Source organism: Kogia breviceps, chromosome 18 (genome assembly GCF_026419965.1).
Source record: "Kogia breviceps isolate mKogBre1 chromosome 18, mKogBre1 haplotype 1, whole genome shotgun sequence".
Taxonomy (NCBI): domain Eukaryota; kingdom Metazoa; phylum Chordata; class Mammalia; order Artiodactyla; family Physeteridae; genus Kogia; species Kogia breviceps.
In genome coordinates this window covers 19521743-19541196 of record NC_081327.1, presented here as the reverse complement: position 1 = coordinate 19541196, position 19454 = coordinate 19521743, and the positions used below count along the sequence as shown (strand labels likewise).

General features: G+C 46.6%; 1 protein-coding gene across 5 annotated transcripts; it reads left to right on the top strand.

Moving 5' to 3' along the window:
- The first annotated feature begins 9650 nt into the window (after nt 1–9650).
- Nucleotides 9651–19178, top strand: POP4 (POP4 homolog, ribonuclease P/MRP subunit). 5 transcript variants are annotated; one of them, XM_067018472.1, is made up of 7 exons: nt 9651–10005; nt 11738–11935; nt 13712–13935; nt 15322–15399; nt 15579–15640; nt 17313–17414; nt 18642–19178. In XM_067018472.1, exons 2-7 carry the CDS (start codon nt 11918–11920, stop codon nt 18776–18778), a joined length of 621 nt encoding a protein of 206 aa, XP_066874573.1. In that variant the 5' UTR covers nt 9651–10005; nt 11738–11917; the 3' UTR covers nt 18779–19178. The 5 variants fall into 5 exon arrangements, with proteins under 5 accessions (XP_066874573.1, XP_066874571.1, XP_058901170.1 ...); XM_067018470.1 differs by having other exon boundaries at nt 9752–10005; nt 11738–11826; XM_059045187.2 differs by having other exon boundaries at nt 9756–10005; nt 11738–11790.
- The last annotated feature ends 276 nt before the right edge of the window (nt 19179–19454 follow it).

Below are 19454 nucleotides of genomic sequence, written 5' to 3'. Positions count from 1 at the left end.
ATGCCCTCTGCCTCTCTACATCCCCAAGTCCCCTGTGCACTGTAAATGCTCAACAAACATATACTAGATTAACTTAAATTTCTATCTTGCTGTAGGGGAGAAACCTCCTGAGCATAGTGTTTCCTTCTCCCAGCAATCCTTTTCCGTAACTCAAGATGAGAAATGCAGCTGTTTAATTAACAGAAAACATCTGAACCCAACAAGTGAGATCTCAACAAATTTGATGTGATTCAGGGGCTGCATCTTGCAGAGACAACAGCTGCTTGCAAAAGAATCCACAAGTCAATGCAATCAATTTCAGGAAATTGTGTCCAGCGGGCAACCTCAATACCCCAAGAAGGACCTCACTGCAGCACAGATCAGCAGCACACGTCTGCTTAACCGTCCCTGCCAAGTCACAGGCTTCAAACAGCCCATCAATAAGGACTTAACACGTTCCCACCACCACCTGCCACTCCACCAAGGTGTCAACGCAGAGCCCTTGGGAGAGATGTTGGGAGACAGTTGTTCCTCATGGATCTCTCACATTTCTGCACATCTGGTGACAAGAGACCCTTGAACTACAGGTTTTACCCTGCTGGTTCTTGAGCAGGAAAATTACATATGTCTTCAGCCATTGAAGAGTGTCACTGAGAGCATAGGAAAGTGTTTTGATAAAGGGTCATTGATTGATTGGGTTGGGGTTTTTTTTTTTGTTTTCTTTTCCCAAGATATACAGAAATTTCTTAAGAAAAAAGTTAAATTCCTTGGATCTTTTTTCTTAGCAGGAGTTAAGTAAGAGTCTACAGGGCAGAGTGGGGAGGAAACCTGGTGTGCCCAAGCAGAACTAGAGAAAAGTGCCCGTGACTGTGAGCCCACTGAAGTCTCCAGGACACCTGCCTGGAGGGGTTAATCAAATTTGCCCAACCTCCAAAACAAAGAGACTACTGACCAAATCACCATGTTCCTCTGCAGACACGGTAGTCTGAACCTCTTTGAGCAGTATCTTAGTCTGCTCGGGCTGCCACACAAGATACCATAGACTTGGTGGCTTAAACAACAGAAATCTTCTCACAGTTCTGGAGGCTGCAAGTCCATAATCAAGGTGTCTACATGGTTGGGTTCTGGTGAGGACCCTCTTCCTTGGCTTCTAACTGTGTCCTCACATGGCAGCAAGAGAGAGAGCAAGCTCTCCAGTGTCTCTGCTCATAAGGGTACTAACCCCATCATGAGAGCCTCATCTAAACCCAACTGCCTCCCAAAATCCCCATCTCCAAATATCCTCATACTGGGGATCAGGTCTTTGACATATGAATGGGACAGCAGGGTGTGTGTGGGGGGGTGGGGGGTGGGGGGTGGAATTCAGTCCATCACAGGCAGCCTGAGGTCCTGCTCCCCAAGAGGTCCCAGGACACCCTCAGAACTACTGATTCATCCTACTGCACTCCTGGACCCCTCAAGCCCAGGGAACCTTGAAAACCACCTGTCATTGGGTGGGGAATAGCAACATTATCTACAGTAGGTGGCTGGTTATTCCATTTTTTAAATCTCAAGGGAGCAGGAACCCTCCTCACCTTCTCTCAACCACTCAGTGTACCCTGATGGTCAGATTGGTCAAATCATCTGAAGACTTTCCCTTTTGTTTTCATCTAAACCCAATTTCCTGACTTTTTGGTCTCACTAAAAAAAAAAAAAAAAAAAAAAAAAAAAAACCACTTTGTTATTCTAACAATAATTTCTGCTTAAAACCCCTCTAAATTGTTTTAAAGTCAAATAGGCAGTTAGAAGAAGGAAATGTGAAGGTCCCCCCCACCTGCCATGCCCAAGAGTTGTAAGACAGTCTGCCATTATAATTCAACATCAGGCAAAAGCAGTAAAGAGGTGAGATGTCACAGGAAAGGAACCTACCCAACTTAGTGTCTGAGAATCCAGAAACTTCCGCAAAAATCAGGGCCTAGAAAAGCTACCACAGCAAAGGCCAGGCTGGACTAGAGTCTTCGAGTCAACTGGGCCCACCGTCTATGGCAGTGCCCCGTCTGTCACAGGGTAGAGCAGTCACTCCATAGCAGAGGCTTTGACACTTGAGATTCCCAGAACCCCGGGGGAGACAATGCCTCCTGATCCACTTCCTGGCCAGCTGTCTAGAAACACCTTCACTCACACAATAAGAAGCATTTCTCACGAAGGTGAAAATAACTCGGGCCCACCTTCAAGACCAAAACACACAAAAAATGACGTTAAAAAAAAGCGATAGGTCAGCACTCAAACTAAAACCCTAGAAGCCTTGACACAGTTGTCACCTTTCAAAGTAAAGTTTTCTCACAACAGTTACAAGATATGGGGCTTAGAAAATAAAACGTGCTGGAGGGGAAGAAAGAAGAGGCTCATATCCGGGGTAGAAGGAACAAAGGCTTTCCTAAGCTCTGCTATGTCATTTGTCCTTCTCAGCACTAGAGGATTGGAATGGCCTTTCAACTTGTCTTCAGAGTCCACCTACCATTTTATTATCTGATGAATAGGTTGGTAAAATCACATCTGGACACCCTTCAAGGGCGTGGTTTCCAGGTCCCACCTGGTGATACACTAAACAGGTTTATCCCTTCCAGTTAGCACCTGATGCGGGTATTGATGTACTGAAAATTAACATCACTGATCTTCAATCAAGAATATGGTCAACAAGGCATAATTTCTTCTGATCAACGCTGCTGATCAATGACCTAATAAAAGGGGGTAAAGAGGAAGGGCTTCCTTGGCATCAGAGTGAATTTATGTGCCTTCCATGCGGCACTTATATACCTCAGGACTGTTCTCTGCTCAGGATTCTGCCTTAATAACAGATGACTTTTCATGCCCAATGAGAAATTTGTGCTGTGTGTTTCCAAGGAAATCATGTGTGTCTCCAGGAGGGAGAAGAAGTCAGCACCTCCTGAAGCAACCAGCCTCGGGGCAAACAGAATTTCATGCCTGCCACTGCTGGGTAAAGCAGAGTGGCCCACTGTACAGAAGAGGCAGGCACTGCTGGCCCCCACGCCTGCCCCTGAGTAGTTTTTGCATACCCGTAACCAGAACCTCCATGGAGAGGAGCCCAGGGATTCATAAAGAAGGAAAACAATTGATTTCTCCCCAGTTACATCCGAGTGAGATAAGTCAAGCTCTCAAAACGCTCCACATCAGATGACATTCTAGGTCCAGGTTTTCACTGTGAAGATAAATGGGCAAATCAATCGAGTGTGTGGTCAGTCCCAAGTCTCCCCACTTTTTAGCTCTTCTCTATGCACTCGCCTCCCACCCCATCCTGACTCCTCAGTAATGGCTCAGCTGCCCCTAGAGGAATTCACCTAGTCACCTGGCAGGGTTAGCCTCAATAGGGATATTTGCATTTCAAAATAAAACTCTTGAGAAAGCAATGCTCTGCCTAAAAGAATGACTCTCCATTGTTGGAATTCCAGGCACTCTGGTTCCCTGGGGGCAGGAGCTTGTTTGTTACCACACTGTTGGGGGTGGAAGGGTGGTATTTTATGGTGCCCCTGGAATCACAATGCTTAGGAAGCCACCTCTTCAGCCTAAGCATGAAGTGGCCCCTCTCTGTGCCTTTCAGTTGATTTCAGACATTCAGTCATTCGTGCCTCCTTCCACAAATGCTTTCAAGTGCCGAGTCCAAGCACTGTGGATGCAGGAGGTCCTGACATGCCTGTCGGCCTGTCCTCCACAAGCGCTGGCTGCCCCTTGATAAGAAGGAGGGAAACTTGCAATCAAGTGGTTCCTAACCCAGATGTCATGAATAAACGTCACCAGATAGTTTCTAACGTAAAAAATAAATTGGTAGCAATTTTGTTAAGTAACTTCCGCTCCCTTTGTCTCAATTTCTACCTCTATAAACACAGAAAAGGACACTTTTCACATGAAATTCATGAGCTCATGTCTATACATTACTGCCCAGTATCATATTATTTGCTCCTCAGGTATGAATGTCTCTTTCCATGGTAATAACAAGGTCACTGGGCAGATAATCATTTCATAGTAAAAGGAAAAAGGGACACCTCCAAAATCAAACCCTCAGCTTCCTCTAGGCAGCCTAGTCGGGAACAGACCACAGTCTACCGCAAATCCTGCCAGCAGAACCGCTCCTCACCTCCTCTCCTTACACCTCATTAATGAGCCATCAATTTCAGAATGTCATTGACAATCACACCACTTCCACAGGGTCTCAAACTTCTCTCTCCTTTATACTTCTATCTTATTTAAACCACTTGACTCTGTAACTGTCTGTTCTGGCAGAGAGGGTGTTGATCAAAATCAACTGTTTACAGAGAAATAATCCTAGCTTCCGGATGTCGGTGCTTTGTAGTACCACAGGCTGCAGTTCTTTGAAGTGGCCGGTAAACCGGATTTTTGACGGGCTTGGAGGGAAATATCTCCAAGACTTGAGGAAGAAGCGCCAGGACACTGATTCAATCCTTGTGTTAGGCTGCCATCTAGTGACAGATGGGGATATCTGCTGCGGACCGTGGGCAGCTTTTACCTCCAACATCCTAATTTGGGGGACATGGGGAGTAAACCTATAAATAATAAATGCCAATACAACCTGTCATAGTCCAAATGGCCAGATTAATTTTCAAGCCATTCTTCTTCAAACATCAAGAAACATCATTATATAGGAAAAGAGGTTTCAAAGCAGACTCAATCGTTGTCAAAAATCTGAAGTATGCCCTATCATTGGCACCTCCAGCCACCCGCTCCCTCAGGTTCTCCCAACAGCCAACCCAGTGTCAGATGGACTGAGGCCCTCCTCTTGGCTCCTATGGGCAAAGCGTGGGGGCCTCCCTCACAGCCATCAATGCTCCAAAAGCCAAGGTCAGTAGGCTTTCAGGTGTGTGTTGGACATGTATCCACCATCACTACATTTAGCTCCTGGGGGTCCCCACTGAATCCAAAGACCTGAGACAGAGGAGCCACTCCATGCTCACAAAGAGGGCTGCAGCCCCCCCACCCCCAAGTCCTGACTGCTCTGAAGACCAACACCATGGATAAAGTGGGGCCTGGTCACCAATACTGCACTGACAGGCAGAGATGGAGCCTCATGAATGTGGGTACTGAGAAGATGGAAAACAATTGAGAGTCCAGCCTAAATGTGGATCCACTCTCCCATTGGCAAGCTCCGTGCCCCAATTTTTCTGATGCCTGAGGCGGCTCAGAGGGCTTCTGGCCAAGGAAAGCAGCCCTCAGGACCCAGAGCACACAGAGAACCTTTCCGGGACTTGACCCCTCTAGCACCGGGTCATACAAGAGCTGCAGGGAGGCTGGTAAGAGTCCCCAGGGTTCCCTCAAGCAAGACACAAGGGCCTAGAGAGGCCTCAGGGCTTATGGGAGATAAATATCTATCAGATGATTTAAAAAGAAGGGAGTGTGTGGTCTGGGAATGTATTCTGAGTAGTTATGAAAATGTTAAGTTTGAACATGCAGGCAATCACAGTTGCCATCACAGGGAACAATGGAAGTCTTTTTCAGCTCAGAATTTCCACATCTCAGCTGAAATTCTTCATCTTTACACTCATTTTGTCCCGCTTTTTCTCTAAGCTCTTTGATGTATTTATTGTATAATGGTATTTTAAAGGCCTTGTCTTTCAGTTCAAACAGCTGGGTCATCTACAGTTCTGTGGTTAGTGACCATTCTTTTCTCTAGATTATGGTCACAGTTCCTGCTTCTTTGCATGTCATATATACTGGGTTGTTTGGGTTTTTTTTTCACATCTTAAGCTGTATGGTGTGTATTAAAGAACAGAAAAGAAGAGAGAAGACTATCTGTCCTCTACCTCCCACAGGGCTTTGACTCAAACAATACAAAACCAGGTCTCTTCACTTTTCAGCCCATCCCAATTCCAGTTTGGGGTGATTTTTTTTTTTTTTTTTTTTTTTTTGCGGTACGAGGGCCTCTCACCGCCGTGGCCTCTCCCGTTGCAGAGCACAGGCTCCGGACGCGCAGGCTCAGCGGCCATGGCTCACGGGCCCAGCCGCTCCGCGGCATGTGGGATCTTCCCCGACCGGGGCACGAACCCTTGTCCCCTGTGTCGGCAGGCGAACTCTCAACCACTGTGCCACCAGGGAAGCCCTGGGGTGATTTTATATCAGCTCCTTCTCCCTCCCATTTTCCCATATTTTGGACCAGAATGGCCTCACACATATGTAAACACACAGCTCTTTGGCCAGAAGCCAACGACTGCTTCCCCAAAGTTGAGCACAGGGCAGAACAGGGAGGAGAAATGGGAGCTGCATGCACACATGGCCCATGAAGCCTGCAGTGATTTCCCTGTAAATCCTTCAAGTGCCTCAAGAATTACCCCATAAATCCAGTGAAGGAGACCTCTTAGGACCCCCAAAGAGCCTCCTGTGCATTCAGATACTCCACCATGAAAACCAAAACCAAGTGTTTCTCAGTGGGCTCAGCTCAGAGTGAAACTTCTTTAGGGAACTGGGCAAATCTATTAGAGTTGTATTTTAGACCTTGGGGATCAAAGCAGCCTTGAAGTGTGACTTCTGGATGTTGACTGAGAAACCTGGCTTTCAGATACTGCTATTTGACCACACATGCCAAGTGTGTTGCCAATAGCAACAGTCCTCGCTATTCAGAATCCAAAATGGTCAGTCTTAAACTGACTTAGAGCACAGTGCCGCCTCTTGACCAGAAGGGACTGATATTGGCATCCTCCCGCAAACATCAGTCCTTTGCTTCTTGTAGCCAGAGCACCCAACTACCCAGCTGGAGAGGGTCTGCCTGGCAGAAATGTCCAATGTCAGCGCTAGTACCTTACTGCCTAGTCTCTTCATTCTGTCAGAGTGGACAGAGGGCACTGTTAAGCCTGAGGAATGACCGCTGGTGATACTGCGTCCAGGTCCCCACCACCACAAACACCATTCCCAGCTCCCCTTGTCAGTATACCACCTCTGGACCAGGGTATAGACCAAAGGTAAAGCAGGGCCAGGGAAGTTCATAATTTTGAGCCTGAGGGACTGTTCCAGCTTTGTAAGGATTAAGATAATGATGGCTATCATCTCTCAAACCGTGCTGTCTATGCCAGGCCATTTGAACATGGGCATCATTGCACTGGATGCTCAAAGGCACCCTAGGAAGCAGGTACTGCTGTCAACCCATTACAGACAAGGCCTTACTGTTGTAGAAAAGCAGCACAGACAGCCCTTATCCCTCTTTAATCACTTAAACACAGAAGAAAGAAAAATTTACATATATATGTGTGTATATATCCATGTATATACACATATATGTGTGTATATATATATTATATATATAATAACATGCTGACTTTAACTTGGAGGATTACAATTTTCATTGAAAACAAAGCTTTCCATGTTCTCATTGCAGGTGTGCTGGTATTTCTTCAGGATCATTACCCTTTCTTACACTTAAAGGAATGGCAGAAAATCTACTAGAAATAATGTTTTTCTTTCATCCAAAAATGGAGGAAAGGGAGTGCAGAAAAAATATTTTTCCACTGTATTGTCAGAGGCATTAGATAAATGATTTCTATGGATTTAGTTGTGTTTATTTATATGGAGGTCCTAATTTTCATAGATATGCACTTATTTAATAGTTGAGGCTTAATCTTTTTCACTTTACATATAAAACTTTTCTTGAGTACTCAACCTAACAGCCTGAATGTCTTAAAGCAGCAGTCAAAAGAAACCTGTACAATTAAAGCAAAATGTTAATTGTATAATCTAAGAACATAAGGGTGTTCATTATAGAACTCCCAGTTTTCTGTATATTTGAAGTTTTTGACAATAAGTTGCTCAGGGGTAGAGGGAAATTACCTGCAATGATAATAACATATCTTAACTTCCCATGGAACTTTCACAAGGTCGCTAGTGGGAAAACATGTGTATCCATGTTTGAAAGTTTATCACTGATAGCTATAAAAAAGAAAAAGAAATTTAAGAAGGTCTTATTTTCACTGAATGAAATTTAGAAAATAGACCAAAAAAAGAATCTCTCATAAGTTCACTTACACAGCTACAGAAACTTTCAGTATATTCTTATATTCTTTCCAATCCTTTTTGTATACATACTATTTGGTTTAATACGTTAATATTTTACAACTTTTTCAAAAATTGTATGTAATTTGTTAAATGGCTGTATGGTATTCCATTATATGTTATATAAATATACCATACTGTAGTTCCCAAACTTACTCAACAGAGTCACCTGGGACCATTCTTTGGGACCCACCTACTAAATAAGAATCTCCAGGGATGGCAAGGAATATGAATTTTTGAAGCTTACTCTGCGATTATAATGCATTAAATTAACCTACATACTTTATGTGTTTAATCCACTATTTTCAAACACCAAGTAGTTTTCAAACTGCCGCTTAAATGACAATCACAATGATAACAATACCTGTAAGGACAGGTATCTCTCCGCATACATATACAATTATTTCCGGAGGACAATAAAGTGGTTTGTTCATTTTTAAAAAAAAGACTTAGTGATCAGGGAACTATAGAGTAACTGCAGCTCCACCACAATCAAGGAATTCTAGGGAAGACTAGCAGTCAACCAGGGCTGCCTTGACTACTCGAGAAGGGGTCAATTGGGAGTTAAGAGTCCTAACAACCCTAGAAAAACTCTCAAAGACAGAGGTCTGCCTTCTCCCTTATCTCCATAATCACAAAGGTCCTGCTCAAAAGGGCCCCCTTGAGTATAACACTGAAATTGGCTCTTGCTGTCTTCTGCTGCTATTTTAAAAACAGATATGGTAGTTCACATAGTATGGATACCCAAGAGCAGTTTCTCAAACTTAGTTCCATAGACTCCTATGTATTCTCAGGCATCTGCAAGTGCAATACGTTTTGGTTTAAATGTTGTGTTTCAATTGTGATGGTAAAATACATATAAGGTAAATGCTAGACAAGTCACTCAATTTCAGGGCCTGCAGTCTTATGTTTAAGATCAAAATGGCACAAGGTCACCACCACTTAAGAAAGATAAGTCAATGTTTCTCAAACTAGGATGCGTGGACATACTCCCAGGGTTCCCCGAGAAAATTTTTTTTCTTTAAAAGGAATTTATACCATACTGAAAGTTGAGAACCACTAGCTTAGAATACAAACCATATTGCTTTTCTTTCCCGAGCAGCACCCTGCCCATGCCCAGCACTCAGTAAAAGTTAAGGCTGCACAGTTCTGTGCAGCATCGGGTCTCATCTAAGAGGTCTCCACCAGGCCTTGCAGCCACACTTCTTGAACCCTTCCCCAGGGCAACGAGAATCAGTTCCTCGCCTTTGATCTTATTGACAGAAACTAATATGCTGGGTCTCAAGAAAACTTTCAAAGACTATCAAGTCCAACCCCACTCACACAGTACACGGGAAAAGTGAGGCCCAGAGATGGGAAGTGCCTTAAGTGAGATGACACAGTTAGCTAGCAGCAGAGACATAACAAGACCGTAAGCCTCCTATCCCAACTTCAGTGCCTCGGCTGACGTGTAGAGAGCACGATCAGGGATCGCACAGACCTTATTCCCAACACCCTCCCCATCCCATGTCCAACCTCCCCTGGTCCCCAACCTCCCTCTGTCCTCTCCAAGTCGACTCGCCTCGCGGTATTCCGGGCCTTCACAAGCATTCCACACTCCTCAACTCCAACCCTACTGCTTCACACTGAGAGAGCCCCACCAAAGAGAGACAATTTCAGAACCCGCAGTAATCCTCCGCGCTGCGGAGTCCGCTCCGAGGCGTATGCGCCACCCTAAGTCGGCGCGCGTCGATGACGTCACGGACGGCGCCGTCCTCGAGCTTGGAGCTTGTGGATCCTGGTACAGGTAGGAGCGTGTCAGTCTGTCAGCTTCGCTTACCGCGCGACTTCGGGCGGAAGGAACCTCTCCACCACGAACTTTGACGAGAGAGGCTGTGGTGGTCGAGGGCTGCTGAAGAAAGTAGAGAGAGGTAAAGAGTGAGCGACGACTGAAGAAGATGTCAACAGAGCGCACCGGAAGCGGTCCGAGAATGAACAGTAAGCCGTGTTGAGGGTCACGAAATTGGAGAGGGGTGGGACGTTAAAGATTTGGAGACTAGGTGTAGATATTGGTGGGTGAAAAGGGTCGCTGCGGAGTCCGAACGGGTCTGCTGTGGAAATTGTCCCCCCTTACCTAAGTGTAACTGTGGCCCGGAGTCCCGGTTGGCCTGCCTAGTCTCTGAAGTATGTCAGAGCAGGAGGCAGGTTCTCTCCGGGAGCTGCTCAGTAGTGAGTGAGTGGTGCTAGAGGTCGGCCCAAGGCCTTGGTGCGACTTGGCCACTATCTCCCTCTTGGCGTGGTCAAGGCCCTGTTCCTCTCTGCAACCCGGTTTTCCCTTTTGTAAGGTACTGATAATGATGTCTGCCCAGCCTGCTATTCTGTGAATCACCCTTGTCTGGTGTAAAGCGCAGGGAGCGTGCTGGGGATTGATACCACTAGCCCAAAGCTTTGAGAGTTGAGCAGAGGTGTGCCAAGGAGAGGAGCAAGCACCCAGGGCATTTAGAGGCAGGGGCATGACACCGTTAAAACTGGATTTTGAGTTCCACCTCGGCCACTCCCTACCTGTGTGATCAAGTTAAGTGTCTGAGCATATTTTAACTTCAATTTTCTCAGTTCATAATAGGAATAATAATTCCTTTAAAGGATTGTTCAGAAAGTATAATGAGATAAAATATATGTAGCTTTTAATCAGGGGCATGGCAACCAATGAGGGCTCAATACCTGTTAGATGTCTATTGTTATAGGGGAAAAAAAGACTTCTGGGTCTGATGCAAGGCACCTGTGACAGGTACAGAGTCATTCCTGGGGTCCAGGCCCTGCGAGTTGCTCTCTACAGGCAGGTTTTTAATCCCTATCTTCCATCTGAGAGAGAACCAGACTCTATATAAAACTTGTAACCACTTAGGTTTGCTGGTTCAAATGTACTCAGGGAAGCACAGTAGAGTTGGGATGGAATTTATAGAGCGTGAACCAAATTTCCTAGTCTTTTGGCCCTTAAACCAGGCCTTTGTCTCATTCTTATTCCATTCACACCCATATTCTGTCCCCAGTGCCATGGTTTTCTTCTTCAGACAAATTAAGAAACAGCAGTGTGAGTTTTTAAAGATTAAAACCACATTGAGAAATGTGTATTTTGAGCTTGAAGAAAGATCTGCTGTATTTTATCAGTTTAAGACACCATCAGTTGTATACATCTCAGTTTCGTAGATATTAAAATGTGAAGAGTCTTTTTTAAACATCTAACAGTAAACAAGATGTAATAGTTCCAACTGTCTTCATCCTGGAAAGCCCTGTCACATAACTTTTAAATGAGTTACATCATTAGACTTCTAGAGCAACTACTCAGGCTCCTAACCTGTGGTATTTTAAACCAGGGCAACTCTAAGTATCATCTGCTGAGCTTCAGTAGCATCTGAGAACTTGTTAGAAATGCAGGATCTGAGAGTGGGGCCCAAGAATCTCCATTTTAATAAGTTCCCAGAGATTCTGACACAAATTCATCTTTGAGAAGCACTATTTTAAGGCACATCATTGGAACTTCTAGCACGGATGTGGCTGGAGCGTAGGGCAAGAGGCATCCAAGAAAGCTTTGAAGCTGTGCTCATTGTACGACCCCCATCTTCTGTCTCTGAATAAGCATAGTTATTTTCATAGTTATAAAAGTCTTAGGTCTTACAGCCATAGCCAACAGAGTTGATCATTTCATGTTTGTTTTCTTTAAATCCCCCAGGTGTGATCTACCATGCCTTTTCTCAGAAAGATGCAAAAGAGTTCGACATTCAGGTACAGTGCTTGGCAGGAGGTCTGGGAGCAACAGAGGTGATGACAAAGATGGCTCAGTGGCTTCTTAACCGTTAGTGCTGTTTTAGATGTCCTTTCCCACATTTCACTCCTCACGTTTCCAGCAGACATGTTAGGCTTAATCAAGGTTTGTTGTTCTGCTGGCCTCCTTTCCCATTATACCAGAGTCAAATTTGGTTAACTGGGATTTCTTGATCTGTGTCATCTCCCACTGTGTAGGGGACACTAGGCTATGCTCACCTGACGCCTGCCGTGGCAAGCACTGTCATTTGACCTTGTTACTGTGCCCCTTTCACTCCTGCAGAGGGCAGTCAGATCACATTTCATAAGTGTAATTGATGGATCATATCTGGGTGCTACAAACATTCTTTGTCAGTTTGGCAGAAGCTTCACTGGTGACTCATAATGAGGGAGTTGCTTTTGAAATCAAGATTTTTGAAAGACTGATACACCTTAATTTGGCTTCTCCATGAAAGATGGGCCACTTAGGTATTTAAAGATTCAAATGTCCTGTTACAGTAATAATACTGATAATAATGAATTTTTACTTTTTAAAAGTACAAAGCTGAAGCTGACTGCCCTCCTTACCATGGGCTACCATGCAGAGCGTGTGTATCACATCATTATCCACACCTCCCACCCATCCACGTGCCTGCTTCTGCCCATGAAATGAGAGCTTGATTACTATTGACACATTAGCCACAAGGTGTTTGCAGCCCAGTTAGTGCAACAAAGGTCCAGGAAATGTCCCCATCAAGAGGGAGGACCTCAGTAGACCGTGCTCCCAAGGGCTGTGGCAAACATGAGGGCAAAGCATCAGAATGAGGAATATACTGGTGGAACTCCAACTTGAGAGACAGTGATGCTTGTTCTTTGAAGAATTGCACACAGTTTATGATAGTTACTTTGCCCAGAAGTCCTCTCTCAGTGCAGGTGCTCAGTCACAGTCATGTGATGCTCTGCTCTATGTGGAAAAGAGTGAACACATGGGGCTAAGATACGCTGACAGTTTATTTCCTCAAGTGATGCCAGAGCAGACCAGGAAAATAGCCATGCTGCATCCACAGGCTGGAAACTCAAGTAAAGAGTATTACGATATGGCCGCAATGTCAAAATCCCTACCTGCTGAGGGGCTTCCCTGGTGGCGCAGTGGTTGAGAGTCCGCCTGCCGATGCAGGGGATGAGGGTTCGTGCCCCGGTGCGGGAGGATCCCACGTGCCCCGGTGCGGGAGGATCCCACATGCCGCGGAGCGGCTGGGCCCGTGAGCCATGGCCGCTGAGCCTGCGCGTCCGGAGCCTGTGCTCCGCAACGGGAGAGGCCACAACAGTGAGGCCCGCATACCACAAAAAAAAAAAAAAAAAAAAAAAAAAAAAATCCCTACCTGCTGCAGCTGGGCCCACCCTGGAGTGCTTGGTTATGCCATTTTTCCTGGTGTTGGGGTCATTTCCTTCAAGGCCATAGCCTGGCTCTACTCTGAGCTTGCCTTCATCCGATCATGACAGTTTAAATACCATTATCATACATTTCTCAAGGATGAGAGAAGTCTTTTTTTCCAAAGGTAATGTTCTTTTTTGTTTGTTTTGCTTTAATTTTTTGTTGTTGTTTTTTGTTTTGTTTTGTTTTTATCCTCGGAATAACCTCAGAGAGCAGGGTAGGAGGTTGGAGTTTGACGTGGCTGTTTTGTGTGGCAGTTACGAATTGGCATTTGAATGTGACTTTCACATCTGCCCAGCTGGGGCTAGCAAACGCGCAGCAGATGAGAGGCTGCGTGAGCCTCAGTGAGTAGATAGGTGGGTCAGTGACGGCGGCCCATCTGCTGTTGCAGCGGTGTGTGGGAGGGCCTGGGGGTCTGGGTAGCCCCAACCAGAGCTGTTAGCACCACACCATCTTGTCCTCATGCAGCACCCAGGAACCCAGCGGGCTGAGGCCTTTGTGAGGGCCTTCCTGAAGCGGAGCATGCCCCGCATGAGCCAACAAGCCCAGGAGGACCACCTGCAACGCAAGGCCGTTGTTCTGGAGTACTTCACTCATCGGAAGCAGAAGGAAAAGAGAAAGAAATCTAAAGGCCTCTCTGCCAAGCAGAGGAGGGAGCTGCGGCTCTTTGACATTAATCCAGAGCAACAGAGGTATGTCAAGCCTTTCCTGCCTTTCCACCCCAGAGACTTAATCTTCCTTGTGTTGAGTATGGACTTGGGAAGCTAGATAGCCCCTGCTCTGCTTAAGCTAAGAGAGCCTCTCCCACTTCTGCCACAAGGGGGCAGGCTTCCTTTACCAATTTGGACTGTTTGGGTTTGGCTTTTCTGCTTGGCTTCTGTCCTATCCTTAACTAATAAGACCAGTGCCATAAGCCATGGGCAACAGACTATTTGTCTTTCAGTTTTCTTAGAAAAAGAGGAACTGATATTTCTTAACATATATCTCTTTGTAGCTTCTAATAGCACTAGACAGAATCACCCATTGGGGTCTTATTGCCAAAGAACGTGCTGCCCACATGTTTCAGAAGTTTCTGAAAGAGACACGTCGCTCTCTGTGGGAGAACATGTTCCTCCCTCCAGCTGACACTCCATCCCTCCTTGGCCACGGTTCTGCATTTTCATGTCTTAGGACTGTTCGTATGCTTTTGCTCCAAGATCTGTAACCAGATGGCCTCCCACATCCCACAAGACAGAGTCTGTTACTTTGTTCATGGCCCCTCTCACAAAATCAGCTGGGCTTTGGGAGGAGGAAGGGACTGCTGCCTGCCCTGGTGTGCCTCACCCATGTCCCCACCAATAACGTCCACTTTGGGTTTGAGCCTGAGGTTCTCATTTCTCTAAACAGTAGCTTTGTTAAATGGACTCCCCGTGAAGTGCCAGGAAGGCCTGTTTGGGGTCGTCTCACCTGCTCCCTCTCCTTCACCCTGCCACTTCTCACTCATCCTCCAGACAGACCCTGTCACCTTGCACAGGGACTTATGACAACCAGCAACTCCTGTTTACTGAGGGCTTACTGGGTTTAGCTTCCTGTAACAGAAAACCTCAAAATAGCAGTGGCTTAAATAAGATGGAAGTTTATTTCTCTTGTGAAAAGAAGTCTAGATGAACACCATCCGGGGCTGGTGTGGTAGGCAGTTCCACAGCCATCAGACAACCGGGAGTGTAGCCCTGGGTGCGTCCTTGCCGCTCCACCATTTGTAGGTGTTACTTCGTGGTCTAAGATGTCTGCTTGAGCTCCAGCTGTCGTGCCTGAATCTAACCAGCAGGAAGGATGAAGGGACAAAGGAAGGCAACGCTTCCTCTTCTCATTAGCAAAAACTTAGCTTTGAGAGGGTTCTACCAGTGAGGAAACTAAGGTTCGAGAGGTGAAAGTACTGGATTTTAGTGTGGTTATCGGGAGTAGAACTAGGATTTGCACCCAGGCCCCAGTGATTTAGGTCATGGTCCTTGGCCTCAAGCCAAGCTCTGTGCTCTTTGGATGCTATAATCCCAAGCTCACATTGCCTAACGTTTTACCTCTATCTGACTTTGCCACAGATACAATCTTTTTCTCCCTCTACATGAACTCTGGAAACAGTACATCCGGGATCTGTGCAATGGTCTCAAACCAGACATGTGAGTTACAGTTCTGAAGCCTTGCCCTTTGAGGCAGAGCCCAAGTCTTAGGATCGTTGTAAATGCAGCTTTCGGAGCCTGCTATCAGCATTGCCTGGCTGCAGAAGTTTGTAGACCTGTTTACTTCTTTCAGAATTTATTATCGTGGTATACATTATGGGCTTTTGTTTACCTTGTAGGCAGCCACAGATGATTCAGGCCAAGCTTTTAAAGGCAGATCTTCACGGCGCTATTGTTTCAGGTAATTTGCCTAAGAGCACACCATCTGGATGCCCAAGCCATCATTCAGTGACAGTTCCTTGCTATGTGGATATCCCTACATCACCAGCACTTAGGGTGGACGATGACTATAGCTGTCTTAGCCAATTCTGGCCACTTGTTGGATACTCTAAATGGCCTCTGTGTACCTTCTCCACACAGAAGACCACTGCTGGTATCCCAAAGGACACAGCAGCTGCTGGCACTCACCCACAGCCTGGTATCTTGAACAGCCCCCTGGTTTTAAATGTCGGCTGTGGACCAGCAGTTCCCAAGTTGTCATCTCCAGCACAGACCTTACCCTTTAACTCCTTGGATTCAGCTGTCTACTGGACATAGCCACCCAGACGTGCAGTAGACATTGTAAACTTTACTTATCCAAAAGAGAACTCTGGGCCTCTCCTCAGGTGAGCCCCTCCGCTGGCCTTCATCATCTAAGTTGCCACTGAGAATCACCTTTAGTAATACCACTGAGTACTACCGAGTGCCACTAATATAGTACTACTGTTTACCCTGGTTGTTCAAGCCAAAACCTCGGAGGTATCCACATTTCTTCTTTCCTAATTGCCTACCTCCAATCCATTGGCACGTCCTAACACCCAAATCTAAGCCACCACCATCTCCCCTGGATTACTGCAAAGCTGCTTAACCCTCTCCCTGCTGACACACTGCTCCTCCCCTGACCAGGCAGCCAGAGTGAAGATTCTACAACAGAAATCAAGTTGTGTCCCTTCTGCCTCCTCACTGTGGTCTAAACAGCCTGTCCAACCTCCTTGGGCACCAGGTCTAACTATACTGACCTGCTTTCTGCTTCTCACCAGGCCTGGCCCCGCCACAGGCTCTTAGCATTTGCTTCTTCCCTCTACCCAGGGACTGATTCTTTCTCATTATTCAGGTCCCTACTCAGATGTCACTTCCCAGGGGTCTACCATAGCTAAAGATGACCCCCCACCCCATTACCCTGCCCTTGTTTTTTTCATAGCACTCATCACTATCAGAAAATACAGTTGTCTGGTTTGGTACACATTACCCCTCCCCCTATTAGAACAGCAGCTTCGTGAGACCACGACTTAACTACTGTGCCCAGCACCTACCTAGGACAGTGCCAGACAAATCGGAGGCATTCAGTGAATGTGTATTGACTACATTGGGGAATAGGTTGGAGGAGGTGAGAGGCCTACTGCCTGTGGTGGCAGCTCACTGCTGGGTGGCCTATAGTGGGCTCCCATTCTGTCCAGAGTTCAGGAGGTTCTGGGAAGACCATGATGAACAGGCGTTCATTCAGGTCCTGTAAGTGAGTCTTGGCCCTGCCAGAGCAACCTGACTATGGGCCTTGGTGGTGCTAGATACACAGGTGACCTCTTGGCTCCAGAATCCTGCCCAGGACCCCTGTGGAAGCAGGCCTTCCAAAGGACACCTTATCAGAGCACAGAGGCTATAAAGCCACCGCCAAGGGATTGGGAAGCCTAGGTTCTCATCCCACTTGGTCCCTGCCCAGCCAAGGAGCCTCCACCTCACCCTGCCCCTGTGGGTGGTCTTTCTTCCTTGCTGGCTCAAGGTTGGGACCAGAACCCACAGGCCCCGCAGGCCTGGCTGCCTGTGGCTCCCCTAACACCACAGAGGCCTGAGCCCTGAACCACCCTTTTCCTTTGCAGTTACAAAATCCAAATGCCCCTCTTATGTGGGCATTACAGGAATCCTTCTACAGGAAACAAAGCACATTTTCAAAATTATCACTAAAGAAGACCGCCTGAAAGGTACGTAACTGGATCGCCGTGGGCTGTGGCCTCCCCAGCTGATTTGTCAGCCCTTTCCTCATGGCTCTAAAGCTCAGTTTGGCCTTTCAAGTCAGCACAGATTGTAGGTACCTGCTGACCTTACATTCCAAGCCTGCAGAGACCATCCCAGCACCCAGGGCTCTCCCTGAGGTACTCATGAGCCCAGCCAGCAGCCTTGGCCAGATGTGATCAAGGGAAAGAAGGGCTGTTTGGCTGTGCCTCCGGACACCTGGGTCTATTTCCAGGACTGGGACCCTCCACCTGCCCAAAGGCTGCTGCCTCCCAGAGGATTCCATCTAGACAGATAGCAGGGACGAAGCTAAGGTAGCACCTGCCCCTAGAGTTCCCAGAGCCAGCGCCCTTGGTGGTGATTCTGTGGGTTCCAGGGAAGCAAGTGCAGGCTTACCCGCCTGGTGTGCTAGAGCTCACTGCTCTGACAGAGACAAGCGGCCAGTCTGTCAGGATTTCCACACCCCCTCCTTGCCCATGAATCCAGAGATTTCAAAACCACAGTGGGAGGTTTTTGTTCCTGTAATTTTTTGAAGGTTGTTTTCTTGTTGCTTTGTTCCATTCCCCTCTATATTCTTCTGCTCTCATTTTAGACCTCAGGAAGTGGTGTACAGGTTTCCCCAGTAAGCATAAAGCTATGAGTCCATCTGAAAGTTATGCGGCAAGACCTGTTTCTGGCAGTTTTTCTGGGGGTTTCTGGTTTGGGGAGTTTGGGTCATAGCCTTTGACCCGGAAGACTAGGTGTTGAGTTATATTTAAAATGTGAATAAATTGGCCTTTTGGCAAAATAATCCCCTTTAATCCTGGTGCTGTGACCTTTGTGGGTTCCTCCATTTCTTATTACCTTTTCCTATTAGCTTGTTGTATTTTCTTTTTTTTTTTTTTTTTTTTTTTTTTTGTGATATGCGGGCCTCTCACTGTTGTGGCCTCTCCCGCTGCGAAGCACAGGCCCCGGACGCGCAGGCTCAGCGGCCATGGCTCACGGGCCCACCCGCTCCGCGGCACGCGGGATCCTCCCGGACCGGGGCACGAACCCGCGTCCCCTGCACCGGCAGGCGGACCCTCAACCACTGCTCCACCAGGGAAGCCCGCTTGTTGTATTTTCTAATACAAATGTCTTGGGAATAATAGTCTCTACAAAAGTGAACTTACTGCCAGGATTTTTTCCCTCATCCTTTTTCTCCTGCTTTTTTTTAGTTATCCCCAAGCTAAACTGTGTGTTCACTGTGGAGATCGATGGCTTTATTTCCTACATTTATGGGAGCAAATTCCAGCTGCGGTCAAGCGAACGGTCTGCGAAGAAGTTCAAAGCAAAGGGAACAATTGACTTGTGAGCTCTTCCTGCCTAAGGGAATCGTTTATGACAGCGACAGCGAAAAACTGGAAACACCCTGAATTACCCACCTTTCAGGGAAGAGATGGTCGGGCCAGTTCTGGTTATAGACCACCTCCAGCCAGTCTAAATCAGAGTTAAGGACATTTAATCATCTGGAAAGAAGCACACTGTACTGAGCACAGAAGTCAGGGAGCACAGGGATGTGTCTTTATAGATGCTCTTGTTTTTGTATTACTCCCAAGGACAGAAAAGATTGGCAGAAAACACCGGAATTAACACAGGTTGACTTGAATAGTGAGTTTATTTGGTTTTTCTTTTTCATACTTTTCAGTGTTTTCAGAATGTTCTATGACGAATGAGTTGTTTATCTGATAATAAAATATGCATGTGGGCATGAACAGGCCACAGGAGTGATTCCTGCAGCACCGCCAGGATGGAAGGGAAGGGGAGGCCCAAGCTGTGCCTGGCTTGTGCCTTTACTTTTGCTCTGTGGAAGCTGCCATGTCTTTTGCTCTGTCATCAGGCATCGTGTTTCACTAGTTCAGTGGTGCCCTGCTTCTTTGATACATCACTTTAAATCATGCCTGCTGTCGAACTCTTTGACCTGAGGTTTACTTTGCTGTTTCAAGAAAGTTGAAGAGGAATAAGTGGTGAAGTTTCTAAGTGATTTAGGG